The sequence below is a fragment of the Epargyreus clarus genome, unplaced genomic scaffold, assembly GCF_041222505.1.
Source record: "Epargyreus clarus isolate Ecla_fem2 unplaced genomic scaffold, WU_Ecla_fem_2.2 ptg000019l, whole genome shotgun sequence".
In the NCBI taxonomy this organism is placed as follows: Eukaryota; Metazoa; Arthropoda; class Insecta; order Lepidoptera; family Hesperiidae; genus Epargyreus; species Epargyreus clarus.
Window position 1 is genome coordinate 5,476,091 of NW_027332227.1, and position 17,781 is coordinate 5,493,871.

The 17,781-nt window shown below is 34.4% G+C and overlaps 3 protein-coding genes across 3 annotated transcripts in view; 1 reads left to right on the plus strand and 2 right to left on the minus strand.

Annotated features, from left to right (window-relative positions):
• The window catches only part of LOC140750288 (uncharacterized), a 29,012-nt gene extending 27,603 nt beyond the window's left edge, over nucleotides 1–1,409 (minus strand). The window contains exon 1 of the mRNA XM_073083732.1: nucleotides 1,002–1,409. Coding sequence (XP_072939833.1) covers nucleotides 1,002–1,167 — 166 coding nt within the window. The 5' untranslated portion in view covers nucleotides 1,168–1,409. The remainder of the gene's footprint in view (nucleotides 1–1,001) is intronic.
• Nucleotides 1,410–3,552: 2,143 nt separating this feature from the next.
• Nucleotides 3,553–15,349, minus strand: LOC140749997 (bifunctional purine biosynthesis protein ATIC). The gene is made up of 11 exons (XM_073083275.1): nucleotides 15,127–15,349; nucleotides 12,128–12,254; nucleotides 11,463–11,679; nucleotides 10,836–11,111; nucleotides 10,235–10,347; nucleotides 9,495–9,718; nucleotides 8,775–9,023; nucleotides 8,205–8,426; nucleotides 6,119–6,296; nucleotides 5,311–5,474; nucleotides 3,553–4,309 (listed from the first exon to the last, which is right to left on the minus strand). The coding sequence occupies exons 2-11, from the start codon at nucleotides 12,147–12,149 to the stop codon at nucleotides 4,190–4,192; spliced, it is 1,785 nt and encodes a 594-aa protein (XP_072939376.1). The 5' UTR covers nucleotides 12,150–12,254; nucleotides 15,127–15,349; the 3' UTR covers nucleotides 3,553–4,189.
• A 497-nt stretch (nucleotides 15,350–15,846) lies between these two features.
• Nucleotides 15,847–17,656, plus strand: LOC140749998 (putative methyltransferase C9orf114). Its single transcript, XM_073083276.1, has 3 exons — nucleotides 15,847–16,511; nucleotides 16,842–17,114; nucleotides 17,242–17,656. Exons 1-3 carry the CDS (start codon nucleotides 15,958–15,960, stop codon nucleotides 17,636–17,638), a joined length of 1,224 nt encoding a protein of 407 aa, XP_072939377.1. The 5' UTR covers nucleotides 15,847–15,957; the 3' UTR covers nucleotides 17,639–17,656.
• Nucleotides 17,657–17,781: the final 125 nt, after the last annotated feature.

The window sequence follows — 17,781 nt, forward strand, 5'->3', positions numbered from 1 at the left end:
TAGGTCAAACTATACTTGTTCTTAGTAGAACATGTATAGATTAACCAAAGAGATAAGAGTTTGAGCAGAAACAAAGCAGCGATAGACAAAAAAACTAGTGGCAGAGCCAAAATACAATTTAAGCTTGCTTAGAAAGGAATAAGTGAAGTGTGAAAATAATACTGATGTGAAGCAACAAGTCGTAAAACCTTAAATGAAAATGAGAATACAATGGGCTGTGTAAGTTTCGCAAATTGAATATTTTTTGCCACATACTGTAGAGTTTAACAAGAACTTTAGTTTTTCAGGCGTTGTCATAAGTTTATATCAAATATATAAATAATATATAACATAGAAATGAACTTTCTTTCCATTCTCAACTATAGAACCTTTCGAGACTTATGGTTTCACACTAGGAGCCATCTAAGTCGTCTCTTTTACTGATGATTATGACTCAATTAACATGTGATTTTTCTTTTTACTGTTCATAAGTTGATAGATCTTATTTTTTAAATTCATATTATAGTGATATAAGCAACACAAACAAATTAAAATAAAGGTATTGGAAATCCTGAGTAGGTATGGTTTGTGATTGATAGAAGCATTTTTTCCATTTAACCAAAATTTCTCTACCTTAAGGTTGAGACCAGATGTCTTGTTAGGGTTCCATGCCCAAAGGGTGTTACTCTGGAACCCTATTACTTATTTAAGTGTTCATAATTCATAAACCAGCCATTCCATTATCTCCAGTTTATTGAGTGTTTGGAATAGCCAGATATATTCCTTGTGTAAAACGAGCATTACAATAATTTTATAACACTCATTATGACCATGTAACTTATATCCTATAGTATCCTACCTGGATCTCTTTGTTATGGTCCTCAAACATGTAATTTACCCGGAAATTACTACATCACATTGTTCTAGTGTAGGCATTACTTATGAAACTTATGATTCTTACAAGAATGGCTATTCTTACAAAAGCGTGTGAGTGAATATACACTCCCAATAACGAAACTTACCGGATTTGCCTCGTCTATGTTGAGTTTCTTTACAGGTCAACACATCCATAAAGTTCGCAAGTTGCGGAACTTGCTGAGACGGTGAACTGTAGGGGGACTCGGTTATTTGAGAGTACGGCGACTCCATGTTGGAAGTATCGCTCATATCCTGGTCGCTCGACGACATGATTGTTCCTTTGAAATACGATCAACACTAACACAACATCCAAAATAGTTAAAAAACTCTTAAATGTCTATATAAACAATACATTTGATGATAAACTCATTAACACACGCGCATTATATCCGGAAACTCTTTCACGACACCAAAATACAAAAGTAACAGTGTTTTATCCTCAAAGAATAAAACACAATGTGCAATTGCATTTACGACAACAATTCCACTTATGCCAATTTCATTTCTTTGACACCCGGCTGTATGTCAAAATTTAAGGTGTTGTCATATGCTTTGTCTAATTTTGCCTTTATTTATACGATTCATACCATCATTTATTGTATTATTTTATTTGTATTGTCTTATGTTTAATGTATTATATATATTGCAATCTTATATGAGTTGGTAATTACTGCAGGTATAAACAATTTTGGTTAGATATGGAATATAATAGATATATATATTATAATAGAAGGTAAATAGAATATAATAGAATTGGAATATCTAACCAAAAGAACAAAATATATAAGGTTTCTATAATTTACTGGAGCAAAAAACACCACTGTAAAAATGTTTAAGAATTATATTCATACAACGTTAAGTATCAAATTTCCCTAATTTATTGCAATCTTTACTGTCATGGCAATTTATTATTTTATTACAATGACGAAACAATGTTTGGCTCGGGGAAGAACCATGTATGATGAGTCAGAAAAATCCCCGATTCCTTCGATAGTACGACTCTGATAGATGACGTAATGTTATTTAATCTTTGTTAATAATATGTTTCTAAAACTCCTAATTATTAATGTATTATCGTTATGTATTGGTATATTAGAGAAATGGTATTTATGTATATTATCCTAATAAATCTCAAAAACATGAAACTTAATTGCCAACCCCAAATCAATAGATAAGATGAAGTTTTTATTGATTTAATTCACTTTGACCTGAGGGGTCAACAAAGTTAAACTGACGGAAGAAACTTAATAACGCGCTTTTATTAGCTTAACTTATATTCGCTATAAAATATGTAAACAAACCTCGAAACTTAATGTTAATAAATTTACTTGTTATTAGCATATTGTTTTTAATTACCCATTCTATCAGTAAATTTGTATCCTTGAACTTTGCAAACCTACTGTAAAGGTTCAGATTAATATCGCTGCTATTAGCTACTTAAGTTTATACTACCACAACCACGACGACTAAACCCAAAATCAAACCTTTATGCAAGAGACACATGAGTCCAACAGTTTATAATATTAATGATGCATGGATTAAATGGACAGGAGAAAAAAAGAAAGGTTTCAAGCGTGAATCAGCTTTCGCGTTCCATTATGTGTGTGGATACCAGCTGGCTTACATATGAGATGATCATTGCAGTTCTCAAGAGTATCAATGAACCAGCTTCAAGTAGAACCACCACCACCACCGCCACACCTATTTATGCCTCATAACAGCAGTGTTTAGCGCTGCTGTATTCTGGTTTGAAGGGTGTGGTAAGGGAGACATACTTTTCCGAGGCGTTCCAATCTTATTCCACAAGAATAGCGGCGCATCTGTGGCCGACCTCTGTTAGGAATATCTAATCCTATCTGGGGTTGATTATAGACGTCCATGTGCGGCAATAGCCACTTACCATCAGATGGACTGCTGCTACTATATTATACTTTACTAATAATTTGATTTAACTTGTATTGACTTTTTATTATATTTGACTTAGGTATACCTCAATATTGACAAATGCTAAAACGATTAAACTTTTATATAATGATAATGAATGAATATTATAAGTAATTAATAATATATGTATACTAACACATGGACTACATTTACTAACGAATTAGGCATTCCTGTAATGTTAGTGAATATGATGTAATAATAATAAATAAATAAATAAATCTTTATTTTACACAGAGTTAGTTGCTAACGTCCATGAGCGACGATGACCACTAACCTTATATCGTGGAGGGCATGCTTATTTACTCCGTCAAACATATAAAAGAGGATGTACCTTTAAGTATATAAGGCATCGCATAACACGTTTCTTACGTTAATAAAAAGAAAACAATAAAAGAAAGAAACATATTTTTTATTATAAAAATAATACATTTATTCTTATAGACACGTAAAATAAATTCTATATCAATAGCTGTTTATTAATATAATGGAATGTTAAAATAACAACAAGTTTTTCTCTCCATTTACTTAATTATTTGATCCTTCAAATATTTAAACATCATAAAAAAGTTTGTAGATATCATCGATTTTTTTATCAGTTAGATGAAGAATAAGTCTCGATAATACAATTCTATCATAACAAATCAAACAATTATAACAGCAAATCAAAGATGAGATTCAATACTATAGAGTATACATGGAATGAATGAATACATGGAAGACGTACAAAATAATGAATTTTAATTTTAGACAATAATAACTAATATCATGATCTCTGAATATATCTTCTAAAACTTTTTTCGTTTAAACAACTTAAATATAAAAATGTTATAAAATAGGACACTATTTGTAACGCACTCTTTCTTTGCCAAAAACAAATACATATTACTGTGTGACTGTGTCCCAATATAATTAAAATATGTGTTTTGTTTCCAAATGATTTTCTTACTCATCTATGTAATCAATATTATAAAATATTTATTAAATATGCATTTATATTTATTTACATAGCTTTTTCACGGAAGTTACTAATAACTATATTATATAATAAAAAGTAATGTAACAAAATAACCAAAAAAAACTCCAAAACTGTTTCAACCAAGTTTCAAAACGAAACCACATGTAGCAGCTCAACTTATTTTTGGATTTAAAAATGAACTATATATAGCTTTCAGCTTCGCTTCTTGATCAATAATAACATTATTACATGAGTGTACCAAAGAAGTCTTTCGCACAAAATATGTTTATATAAAAAAAAACATACATATAAAAATATATGTTTGTTTTGAAGGTTATGCTTATTTAAACTTTTGTATAAGAATTCTAAAGGGTCAGCACATGATAAAAACGGTTAGTGATGGAAAAGTCTCAGGTTTGTGTGAGCGAGAGTAATCTTATGTTCGTTGCATGCATCGATGACCTCCTTGTCATTATTCGAACCTGATGGACTACCGATGTATTCCACGCCATACTGGAAAGAGAAGTGAATATTTAATTAAACATCTTATACATAAAATTCTCGTGTTACTTACCGTACTCCTCCGAAACGGCTTTACCGATTTCCACCAAATTTTATATGTATATTCTGTAGGTCTGAGAATTGGCTACTATCTATTTTTCATACCCCTAAGTGATAAGGGTTGTTCACCTTAACATGTTTTTATTTATATGGCAAAAAGGCGTTAGCCGGGTCAGCCACTATTTTTATAAGATGGTAGTATTAAACGAGCATGCAGTCCACTGGATGGTAAGTGGTCACTGCCGCCCATGGACACCTATATCTAAATACATATAGAGCGGAAGTTCAACCTGATTACAGAAGTGTTGCCATCTTGAGGACTTAACCAGTATCCTCATTAGAACTTGATTTTATTAGCTAATATGTAGGAAATTTTTTAAATATGTAAAGGAATTTAAAGCTGCACTCTGGAATTACCAGGCCGCAGAAAGTAACTTGACTTAAATAAATTTGCATGTGCAAACTTATTAACATTTCTTTTAATGTGTTTTGGACACCTAAAATCGTGATCAATAAGAATGGCCGGTCACTACCCTGTATAATGTATGCTTATAAACGAATAATGTACTTAATTTCGGACTTGCTCCTTTAATTATACAGGCTTTAGACATCAAAATATTAAATCCGTAATCTTTTTTTATCCTTAAAAGGTAGAAGTCAAATACGATAAATATATGAAGATAGCAATTTGGTAGCAACTATTGATTAAAAAAAACTCGATTCATTTGCGCAGTTTCTTCTCACTGGATAGGTGACCGGCCATCCTGATGTCAGAACGGCCGGTCACCTTAAAAAATAGTTTTTTTTTTTAATTGTAGGTAGCAATTGTTTAACGATTAGTAGCAATTAGTAGCAACTTGGTAGCAACTTTTAGTAAATATTTCGATGTAAAATATGGGTAGTGACCGGCCATTCTGACGGTTACCTGAAATCTCATTATATTATTATGGTACCTGTACAGCGCGGTCGATGTTATCCCTGAATGGGAAGAAGGCGTCCGAGGCGAGCGCCACCTTGTCCATGGTCCGCAGCCAGCGCTCCCGCTGCTCCTCCATCAGCAGCGCGGGCGCTTCGCCCTCGAACAGCGTGTTCCACTGCTCTAGGGGCAGATCTGAACCTATATTCAATAACACACATGTACATTTTTATTCATATTTATAAGAATTATGTTTAATTAAGATGCGTACTCGTTACTGGGTACCTATAAATATGTATATTTATATATAGTGATATAAATGAAATATGATAATAATACCATGGCATAATATGTACAGATTTTCAATCCATAAATTCATAAAACTTTATAATCAAAAAACCTATACAATCGAAAAGTATGAATAAGATTTAACATCGCTTTAAAGCTTTTTAAATGGTATTTATATACTTATGAATTTTTCGCTGAGTAATACTTTGATTCTGACTTACACCCCTCGAATGACGATAATTTACATATTCGAACGAGCACCTGTCTATACTCACCGAATGTCAAAAAGTTGCATACAATGGTCCGCTACCCTTTTTTTTTTTGACAAGGGGGAAACCTTTCAAAAGTACCCAGTGTCGTGGGAGCGACACGGGGTTATGTGGGATTTTTACCAACTAAAACCCTCCCGGTGGCCACCCTTAGCGATACGAAGAGGACTCCGGGATCTCCAGCTGAACGCAACCGGAGTCCTCTGAACGTGTTGCCCAATCTGTCTCACCACACCGTCCGGTGTTTACGACGTTATGCGACCTCCCGGGGAATGGTCCGCTACTCACCGACGGTGCCGTTAACGTAGTTATCGATAGCGTTGGCGCGGTGCGCGCGCGGTACAGTCGGCCGGAAGCGCAGTGTGGTCACGGCGGGCGCGCGCCGCAGCCACCAGGCCGCCGCCTTGCCGCCCGCCAGCCGCGTGCAGTGGATGCGCGACTGCTGGCCCGCGCCGATACCTATCACCTGCGTTACATTTTACACTCACACTGTATTGTACGACTCATTTACGACTTATATGTTTAAAGCCTAGATTAGTAAACATTACTGACTCATAACAAGAAAATGTAACCAGTTTTGACAATTGAAATTGTCACTTTCATCAATTTTCGTATTTGAAAGATATTAAAAAAATGTAGTTTTTAGATCATTTACGAATGAAACGATATTTCTCCGCACTTTTTCTTGGATTTCGTGTTTTTGCACCACTGCACTGCACATATCGGCATTGTTTTGCTTAAATAACACCATGATAGATAGAATGGCTAACACATTTGTCAGCCGTTTAAGCCATTTAATGGCTTTCTTACAAGGCGGTGAGATATCTATACTTATTTATGCACACACGTTACAGTTTACACCAAGATAACTCCATCTTTACTAATCTATGGTTTACACTCACTATATTATGAGTCATTTTCAACTTATATATTTAAAGTATAAGTAAAGTGTAAAGTAAAAATATTTTAAAAGTACTTTTTGGCGCCTTTGAGCAAACAAATTAGAGTGCAAATAAGGGAACAAACAAATTAGAGGGCAAACAACAAAAGTTTGGGAAACAGAAATTGCAAACGCCATTAAAACATAATTTAATTGTAACCAACGCCATCTAGTTAAAAATTAAATGAGGCAGTATTATTACTGAATTTGACAAATATTCAAAAGCTGGCATCGGTTAAAGAAACATCATTAAGCTTATAAATAAAATTCTGAAATACAACTAACAAGAATACTCTTTAGCGAAAAAATATATATATATGTCGGAGGAAGAGTCAGAGTTATTTAATATAGCTTTAGCTATACTGATTACTTTAGTATTCTAGTAATGTTATTGGTACTTGATCAATCGAAGTCATTGTATAGCTTTCGTATTAGAATCAGAGCAGAGACTTTTAAGAGGTCTCTAGTGGGGTCGAGGTATGTGGCGGCGCGGTGGGGAAACTTTGATAAGAACTGATGTGAGTGATCGAGGTGGATCATTATTTCGTTGTGCTTTGGAGCGTGTAGTCACTACCTTGAACCTGCTGCTCAAATCCTTTGTTTGTAAAGTAATAGTAGTAGTATAGTATAGTTATTTTGTAAATCCATATTAAGAACAATAAATACTGTGATTACTGTATTTGTGCCTGCATCTACCCTATGACAACGCCCACAAAACCCATAGATTCTATCAATGATGTCGATGAGAGCCGTCTGTCGGAGGAAGAGTCAGAGTTATTTAATATAGCTTTAGCTATACTGATTACTTTAGTATTCTAGTAATGTTATTGGTACTTGATCAATCGAAGTCATTGTATAGCTTTCGTATTAGAATCAGAGCAGAGACTTTTAAGAGGTCTCTAGTGGGGTCGAGGTATGTGGCGGCGCGGTGGGGAAACTTTGATAAGAACTGATGTGAGTGATCGAGGTGGATCATTATTTCGTTGTGCTTTGGAGCGTGTAGTCACTACCTTGAACCTGCTGCTCAAATCCTTTGTTTGTAAAGTAATAGTAGTAGTATAGTATAGTTATTTTGTAAATCCATATTAAGAACAATAAATACTGTGATTACTGTATTTGTGCCTGCATCTACCCTATGACAACGCCCACAAAACCCATAGATTCTATCAATGATGTCGATGAGAGCCGTCCTTCTCCGACATATATATATATATATATATATATATATATAACAATTGCGGTCCGTTAGTCTCGCTAAAACTCGAGAACAGCTAGACCGATTCGGCAAATTTTAGTTCAGAACAATTTGTGGAAGTCCAGGGAAGGTTTAAAAGTGATTAAATATGAAATATATTTCATAGATAGATTCTGAGGCGGTACAAAGTTTGCCAGATCAGCTAGTAATTACATAATAAATCATTTTACACTATTTACCTGCCCATCCCTAGCATAGCATACAGAGTTGCTCTGTGTGTATTTGAGTGCAATGGTTGCAACGATCAAGTCTCGCACGGCGCTTTCCGGCAAGTTCTTGTTCTCGGTGACAATGTTCTTAAAGAGCTCTGATGTAATTTTGGCGTCGTTGCGGCGTTGTTCCAGTGTTAGCCCAAAGATGGTCTTTTGCTCCATTAGTTCTGGCGTGTATGTGGGATCCATCTAAAATAATTATTTATGCAATCAATTATTTTTCTATTATTTTTATTATACAATCGATGTTTCTTTCATATATCTTAAATTGATGGATTAAGAAATTTCGTCCATTCTTTACATTTTAGACAACAAAAACACCCAAGATGGATGTAGGACGTACTTCAGTACTTCTGAGTTGACCGACCGAACAGATGACTTTAACAGCGACTTTGTGACAAGAAATTGAAAATTCGAGGTTTTTATAATTTTTTTATAAGATTGGAGTAATAAATGACCCTTTTGATAAGTGTATCTATAACCACACTCCTGATGACCAAGCACGTCTCATACGTAAGCAACAAACAGGACACCCACCTGTAGAACGCAGTAATTTCCTGCCTTCTTCTTCTTCAGAATATCGAGTGCCTCCTGGCTGTAACCTGGAGCGATGATGCCGTCGGAGACTTCCCGGGAGATTATTCTGGCGGTGATTTCATCACAAGGGTCGGAAAGCGCGATGAAGTCCCCGAAGGAGCTCATGCGGTCCGCGCCACGAGCTCGAGCGTACGCTGCGGCTATAGGCGTCAGTCGTTCCAGCATATCGGACACCATGCACACGGCAGCCTGACAAGCAATTGAGTTAAAATTTACTGCTAAAAAATGTATGTTGAAAAAAAATTTTAGTTTAGATTTGAAGCCCTATCGCTGAAGGTCAGGTCTTATTTTAGACATGTTGATTTAACTTTAAATTGTTCAAAATTATTTTAACATTAAATTTTAAATACCATTGTAAGATCTTAAATGGCCAAAAATCTAAACTTGCATGATAGACAGACATGACACAACCTACATTATTGTGGCCAATACTTGGTTTCGTTATACAATTATTTATTACCACAAACAATTTTAATTAAGTTAATTATATTCTATTCTTGGCGAGACAAATAACTGCAAAGAAACTTTTTGAACAAAAAATAAGGAACATTTAGTAAGGAACAATTTTTTTAATATTCTAATTACTCAAACTACTACGAAACATTGACTATTAAAAAAGTAAACTTCAATTGTATAGTACTTTCAACAACAAGAACTTACATCTTCCTCAGTCAAGGGTATCCCGACAGCGGCGCCAGCTGGCGACACATGTTTGAAGCTGGTCGCGGCCGGGATCCCCAGCGCCTCCTTCAGCTCGAAGACCAGTTGCCAAGCGTTCAAAGCGTCACATAGGTTAATGAAGCCAGGTGAGCCGTTCAAGGTCGTGAGTGGCAGACGATCACCGGTCGTGAACACTTGAGCCGGTTTTTGATGTGGATTCATACCTAATGATATTAAAATTTATACTTATACCTTTCACAGCATGTTTTTAAACATGAAAATTTATTCTAAGCTCTACATAGAAACAATAAAGACTAAATACGTAAATCAAAAGTAATAACCTAGTGGTTAAAACTCGGTCTCTCAGTCGGGGGTCCAAGGTTCGAATCTCAGGCATGCATCTTGGATTTCGGAAGTTACAAAGGTTGGAATCTCAGGCATGCAAGTCTGATTTTTGAAGTTATATGCATATTAGATTTTGGAAGTTACAAAGGTTGTAAAATGACACACGCCTGAGAGTTCTTACAAAAAAAAATCTCAATGGTGGTGAAGTCTACCCCCCTCATTCTGTAAGAAGACCTATGCCCAGTAGAGGGCCAATAGGTTGACGTCGGCACAAATTCAAGTGTTAAAGAGATGAGAGATGGAAAAGATGTAAAAGATCTCTTCTACAATTATTATTTATCGCAATATACTCTAAGATATATATTATTTTACTCATTAAATTATATATAACTTACCATATCTTAGGGTCAACTGTGATTGACCGGCCGAGTACTGCTTACGAAAATAGTCGGAGATATGAAGGTCGTATTCCGACGTGTGGGTGAAAGCCTTTAAAGCTAATTTTTGCCTGTAAATATAATAAAACAATTTTTATTATTAGTATGTATTTTTTTACCTTATGTTTAGTGTGTCATATCATTATTGACTTGTTAAATATAATACTTTTACAGATAAGGTTCCATAAAATTTTATAATAGCATAGTATAAATTAATAATATTAATAAAGACAAATATTAATGTGGGAACGAATTTAGAAGTGGTATGAGGTTCGATTAAAATAGAAGCTAACTGTTTACTTTCCAAAAAAGTAATGACATTGTGGTCTAATTGTAAAATACGAAAGCTTGTCAAAAATTATAGGCAAACATCAGTTTATACAATACAAGCTGACCCGGCAAGCGTTGTGTTGCCATATAAATAAAAAAATGTTAAGGGTGAAGAACCCTTGTTACTTAAGCGTATTCCTGCTATCCCGTATCGTATGCTGCGTAAGAAAAGATTTATCTATGCAGTTTACTTTCAACAATATTTATTGGTTAATTCAGAATAAATTACCTTGTCTCCAAAGAAGTCTGTCGGTTCTTGTCCTGTTTTAGTTCATCAATAACCTTGTCGTAATCAGCCGGGTCGCAGATGACCGTGACCCTGTCGTGATTTTTCGCGGCCGCTCGCAGCAGCGTGACGCCACCGATGTCGATGTTTTCCACGGCGTCGGCGATTGTTACGTCCGGCTTCGACACCGTCGCCACGAACGGATACAAGTTGCATACCACCACGCTTATCATGTCGTACTTCTGACGCTTCATGTCCGCCTGGTCTGAATCTGTTAGCCTGTGGGTGTATAGGTACAGCTTTATTATTTAGACGCCAATCACCGTCAATCCCATTATTGTCCCACTGCTGGGCACGGGTCTCCTCTCAGAATGAGAAGGTTTAAGTGCGTATTGGTAGACTTCACATACTACTGAGATTCTTTTTGTTTTATAAATCTCTCAGGTGTGCAGGTTTCCTCAGTTTTGAAGTAATATCTGAGCTGAGATTAAATACGTTTGCGATTCTTGGTTATATCGGCGGTATTAAAAAAAAAAAAAATGTTGTCAATTTTTAAAATGATCGTCGACAATTTAACCCTACGGCTTTACCTGAAGTAACGTTAACCCTTGTACCATCTCTCATAATTACCTGGACAGGATACCCGCGTGAACCGCAGGATGCAACGACTTGACTCTACCGCCCAGCATTTCCGGGGCTCCGGTGATGTCGGAGACGTCGAGGACGGCGAGGCCGGCGTTGCGGAGCGCCGTGGCGGTGCCCCCGCTGCCGACCAACTTCAACCCTATCTCCGAGAGACATTTCGCTAGAGGCACCAGCCCAGTCTTGTCTGACACGCTAAGGAGAGCTGTAAATAATGAATATGACTTTTAAAATGTGGTAGAACTCTTCGTAATTTCCCACGACGTACCACCGCTTAAATAATCAAATGTGTGGGGTTTTACAATGTTCTTGTGTGAAGAGTGTCGTAAGGGCTTTATAATTATAAGGACCGTTCATGCTTATATGTCGCCGACTGTTATAAGGCAGAAATTAGTGTATTAATGCAGTAAAAAAAATATGGATATCACAATATTGAATTTGATCACTACATGTACAAGAAGACTTCATTTGCGACATCACATAGAAGCCAAATATTAGCCAACATTATTTCTTTTTGTATATTTATTATACTGTATAGTGTTACCTTAATTATTCCTTGTTTTCATTGCAGACTTGTAACAAAAACACCAACATCAGTCAATCAATTATATAAGTGTTAGTAATTTGATATTTTGAGCTAAGATTACACTTACCTAATTTTCCATTGGCAGCCATGTCTGTACTTTTCAAGTGGTATTACAAAAATGTGTAAACAATCTGCTAGCCAGTTGATGTGTTCACTTATCAATGTTCTGTCGCACTTGACCTGATGCAGGGGTCCTGATAATAAAACAATAATATAAACTAAATTAATAGGGATGTACACTGATAAAAATATATCGAATAAACATGATTTCTAAACATAATGACAAACCATTCAATTTAATATTATGACCTAACAGCAGGCATCAAACGCATAATATTTATGTACTAGCTGTTCCGGCAAACTGTACTGCCTCAAAATCTATTTAAGTATCAAAAATTTTTCATATAAAATATAGCCTATGTTACTCGTGGATAATGTAGCTTTCGAATGGTGAAAGAATTTTTAAAATTGGTCCTGTAGTTTTTGAGCCTATTCATTACAATCAAACAAATAAACAAAGTTTTCCTCTTTATAATATTAGTATAGAAGTATAGATAACAGTTAAAGAATTTTATATATAAGAAAGAAGCTACAAAGGGGCTAGCAGTCCAGTGTTGTAAGATGCCATTGCTACTCATAAACATCGGTAGTCATACCACAAAGGGCTCTACCACCTTCAAACATATGATACAAGTATTAAATTTAGTAGGGGTGATATAGGAACTGAGCACCACGTAGGGACACAGTTCCGGCTGAAGTTGATCACAGATATGTTGCTACCCCGGACAAAATTTGAATGCCTCATACAAGTATCACCTTTACCACATTCTTCACTCTAGACTAGAATATGGAAAGAAGCACTTTTCACTGAAGTTTAATAAATAAGTGTGTGCAACTTATTCTTTAATTAGTCAAATGTCGCGCTTTACGGGTCTGTGAATTGTTTTGCCTTCCTGGAACCCTCCACTAATAATTAAATTTTTTGGTAGGGCATTAAAGTTCAAATTGACTTTCAAGTTTTTGTTTTCTGTAATTTTATAAAAAAATAACTGAATAATTTTAATTAATTTTAAAATCCCACATCTGCACATTTATTGTTAGGCGGAAGGAAGTTCCATGGGTCAGCTAATTTGTAATAAAAATTCAACTAAAAATGTGTCAACCCTAATAATGAACCATTTATATGATGAAAGTATATGATGTAATACAGTTGTTAAAGTTTGTGGATTGTGTTTGTGGAAACAAACAACTTGCGACTGTTAAAAATATTATCACACAAATAATTCTGATTACTATTAAATGTGGATAAAAACAAGTAACACAGTTATTAGATTCTATAAATATAAACATATCCTTAACAAAACTAATCAATGTAATATAAATTAACTGGACTTTATATGAGTAAATTTCATCTAGGATTTTGACTAAATTATATAAATTGAGACTTTTTTCATAAGAGAAATTATCAGCTGTTGTCTGGAATTTAAGAAATCAACCAGTTCTGGAGATCTCCTTTCAATGCATACAATATTTATTTGCTTCCAAAAATTTAACACAAATTTCTAAACAGGAAGATTTATGCATAATGGACAGTAAAAGTGAGTTTCTCCAACACACATAAAATTAATGTTAAAAATCATACAAGATTCTTAAACATAGTGAATCACTCATTATTATTTTATGGGGGATTTTGTGGGTTTAGCTGTCCAGAGGGAATAGCCATAATTAGTTAATGGGCAATAATAAACCATCTTGCTTGAAATAATCAAAAAACATTGAGCCAGTGTTCTCAGTCTCATCATCTACAAATGAATCCTAACTTATATTATAAATTAGAAAGTGAATTAATTGGTTAGTTCTTTATTTGTTTGCTACCCATCGCACCTTAAGTACCAAACCTATTGTTATACAATTTTGTACACATATTGTCAGGGGTCCAGAAAGGGAGAAGTACTATTCCCAAGGGAGAGATAAAAAATAACTATTGTTATCATCCTCTGACTGCAAAGCAAAGTAAAAGCAATAGCTAAAAAAGCTAGTAGTAGTAGCTAGTAAAAGCATGTTACATAAATGACTTACTTTGTAATATAAATAAAGATATATATTACAAACATTGTTCTTAACCTTGTTACTTCTAGACCAGAATTTACACTGCTTAATAATTCTGGCTACAGTTATACTACATATATATACATGCTTCTACATATTCCAGACTATATGATAAGAAAAGGTTAAGGATTTATAAGGTAACATCCAAACTAGAGGTGCGCACAATATATCACTAAAGTGAAAAGAGAGAGATATATCTTTTGAACTCAGTGATATATATCACTCTTTTAGCTCAGTAGCTCACTTTAGCTCAGTAGCTCTGTAACTATATAAGCGACATTTTATATCAGTATTTCAGAGAATCAGATCAAAATGTTTTGACAACATTTTTGATTCCTATAATTAATACAAAACTGGCAAGAAATTATATATGAATTTCACAGCCAACACTATTTATATCCCTGTTTCCATATTCTTAGCAAAGAAAAAAGATTTTAATTTAGTGTTTAATACGTAATGCATTTGACTCAAATCAGACTCTCTCAATCAGTCGCTCATTTCACTCATCACTCACTCGCGAGCGAGTATAACACTGTTGAGTTGAAGAAGATCTTATATCCGGAATCGTACGGACCTACCATGTGACGTAGTCGGAGTTGATGAGTGATTAGCTCTTTGGTGAAGATATATATCTTTTATATCACTCACTCGCGACCTACTCAATTCAAATCCAAACATCCATTACTTATTTGTAAACAGTTGTAGGGAAAGGAACCTTGCATGAAAATAATTGATTTTGAATAATTAAATGGTGTTCACTGAAGTTAATTTCTATAGGCTTTTTCGCTCGTCTACTCACATTTTTCTTTACTCCTTCTTTAAAACAGTTTACGATTTTTGAATAACAGGAAAAAGGTGACAATTTACTAAATTACTTTTTTTATAATGTTTTTATATAAACAATAAACATATTTCTGATAAAATTTTAGATTTCATAGAAGGCAATTTATAACTTACCGGTAATTTATTGCTATAATTATTCTTATTTATCACTTTCATAAGCAAATTATTGTATATACAATAACCCAACGAGACGATTTGATAAGTTTTATATTCCCATATAGGTTACTATACTCGTTGGTTTTATAAAATAGAAAGTATTTTAATATAAAAAATATAACCTTAGATTTAGAAACTTAAATAATGTGACATTCGTGACCTGACAACTGACAAGTGAGACATCACATCAGAGTCAGACAAGTCCACAGAGTACTTTATTTATATCTCAAGTCTCAACTCGATTTAGGGACGTGGATGAATGCAATGAGTTCAGTTAAAACAGGAAGATGATTAGATGGGATAAATCGATCTCATTAATCACGAGATCAATTGATTAATAGAACGATCGAATTTTTGGACCAATAAAATCGATTATTTTAATCGATATCTAGTACTGGATCCATTCCATTCACTGAATCGATATTTCGAACTGGACAATTGAAATTAGATCTTTTCTGTCTCTGATCTTTTCGATAACAACCATAAAATTATTCTTTGAACGCTTTGATGCGCACTCAAAAAACCGACTCCAAATGGCAGAGTGAAAATATTTAAATCAAGCTTTGAACAAATATTCAAATACACGTGCTTCACATGTGTCTAAATATGTTAAAATTTTTATGCTATATCTGTGTCTGGAGCCGCCATTACTCTGGCTCAATGTCAATTGTCATCAAAAGTCAATGTCACATGTGAATTGTCACGACTCGCGTGTTCGTGTATTAATTCACGGAGTCGCCAAATATTTTCTAAAATGTTTTAAAGAATAAAATTAAATACTAATTAGTAATGTCGCAAACATTAACGGGCGTAAAGCCATCAGGGAAAAGTTGGCGTGAAATAAATCAAGAGAAGAAGGCTTTAAAGCGGCAGCGAAATGAGGAGAAAATAATAAAACGGATGAAGAAACTTGAACATGAAAAAGATGTTGAGCAAAAGATAAAAGAAGAAGAGGAAAAGGAGAAAAAGAATTCCGAAATATCAACTATTAGCATAGCAGTGCCTGGTTCTATTCTAGAAAATGCTCAGTCTGCGGAGTTGCGCACGTATTTAGCGGGACAAATAGCGCGGGCAGCGTGCGTGTTTTGTGTCGATGAAGTTATAGTTTACGACGATATTGGGGATAAATTAAACACAAAAAAGTCAAAGCTGGATGATGTTGATGGCGGGAAGGTGGCAAGGAAAAGCTGTGTACAACTGGCCCGAATATTACAGTACTTGGAGTGTCCACAATATTTGCGGAAACATTTTTTCCCCATACACAAGGATTTGGAGTTCGCAGGTCTCTTAAATCCTTTAGATGCACCGCATCATCTGAGACAGTCAAATGAGTTTCAGTTTAGGTAATATTATAGTATTCATAATTCATACTTGTTATTAATATAATTTTTGTTTGTTTTGTTTATATGTATATTCAGGGTTAAAAGATGTTGTGTTATTAAAATTATTAATTTATTTTAATTATAAAAGCTTCTTTATAGTAATGTATCTGCTACTTTTATTTTAAAAGATGTGTAGTTTAGGTTAGTTTCATTGATGCTACATTTTAATTTTAAACCTGTAATTGTTAACATTTGTAGGAACCTTGCATGTTATATTACAGAAAAACAACTATCCATTAAACTACCTTGTAGTCATTCTAAAAATTATTGACACGTATAATGTTTTTTCAGAGAGGGCATAACAATGAACAAAAAAGTAAAGCCAGGTAGAGGCTCCCAAGTAAATGTTGGACTTTTGCAAGATATTTCTACTGATAAATTATTAAACCCAGGAATCAGAGTAACAGTGAAGATGTTACCATCTGCCGAAGGAAGTAAAAAGATTAAAGGGAAAATTGTGAGCCTGGCAACACCTCGCGCTGAGACTGGAGTATACTGGGGGTATACAGTGAGGATTGCCAATAACTTAAGCCAAGTGTTTACTCAATGCCCATACAAAGATGGGTAAGTTCATATAAAATTTTGACATTTAGATCCATTGACTAGTGAGATTTAAAATAGCATTGATCCAGGTATTGTCCTATTCTACTTGTTGCAATAAGATATATACTAATATGTTGTTTCGTTCCAGATATGATTTAACAATTGGTACTTCTGATAAAGGCACTTCTATTGATGACCTTTCAGAGAAGAATGTTGGTTACAACCACGCTCTTATAGTCTTTGGTGGTTTGCATGGGATTGAAGCGGCTCTAGAGAGTGATGAACAATTACAAGTAGACGAAGCTTCATTATTATTCAATCATTACATTAACGTTTTGCCAAATCAGGGCTCCAGAACAATTAGAACCGAAGAAGCCATACTCGTAGCTCTTAGCAGTCTCAGAACGAAACTTAAAGCGAAAAATGAACCAATGGTATTTAAAGATAGTGGAATTGCAGTTAGCAATTCTTTTCCAGTATCAAAACAAGACATTACTAACGATGCAAGTACTAAAAACAACATAGATTTAAGCAGATTTGATTAAAAGAGTAATAAAAATTGTTGTACTTATTTTATTAAAATATGCACCATATAAAAATATAACTTGTAAAAGCTCAAAAAATATTCAGAGATTGCAAATAGGCTCACCAATACCATTCTTATTGAGTAATAAAAATGTAATTGTCC

What these genes read in the sequence shown, in the direction of transcription:
- LOC140749997 (XM_073083275.1), bottom strand. Translation starts at nt 12,149, where the DNA reads ATGGCTGCCAATGGAAAATTAG. An exon ending in TACCCTTGACTGAGGAAGAT is followed by an intron (nt 9,024 to 9,494) that starts GTAAGTTCTTGT and finishes ATTGCTTGTCAG; the next exon opens with GCTGCCGTGTGCATGGTGTC. An exon ending in ACATCGACCGCGCTGTACAG is followed by an intron (nt 4,310 to 5,310) that starts GTACCATAATAA and finishes TTCTCTTTCCAG; the next exon opens with TATGGCGTGGAATACATCGG.
- LOC140749998 (XM_073083276.1), top strand. Translation starts at nt 15,958, where the DNA reads ATGTCGCAAACATTAACGGGCGTAAAGCCATCAGGGAAAAGTTGGCGT. An exon ending in TCAAATGAGTTTCAGTTTAG is followed by an intron (nt 16,512 to 16,841) that starts GTAATATTATAG and finishes ATGTTTTTTCAG; the next exon opens with AGAGGGCATAACAATGAACA. An exon ending in CAATGCCCATACAAAGATGG is followed by an intron (nt 17,115 to 17,241) that starts GTAAGTTCATAT and finishes GTTTCGTTCCAG; the next exon opens with ATATGATTTAACAATTGGTA.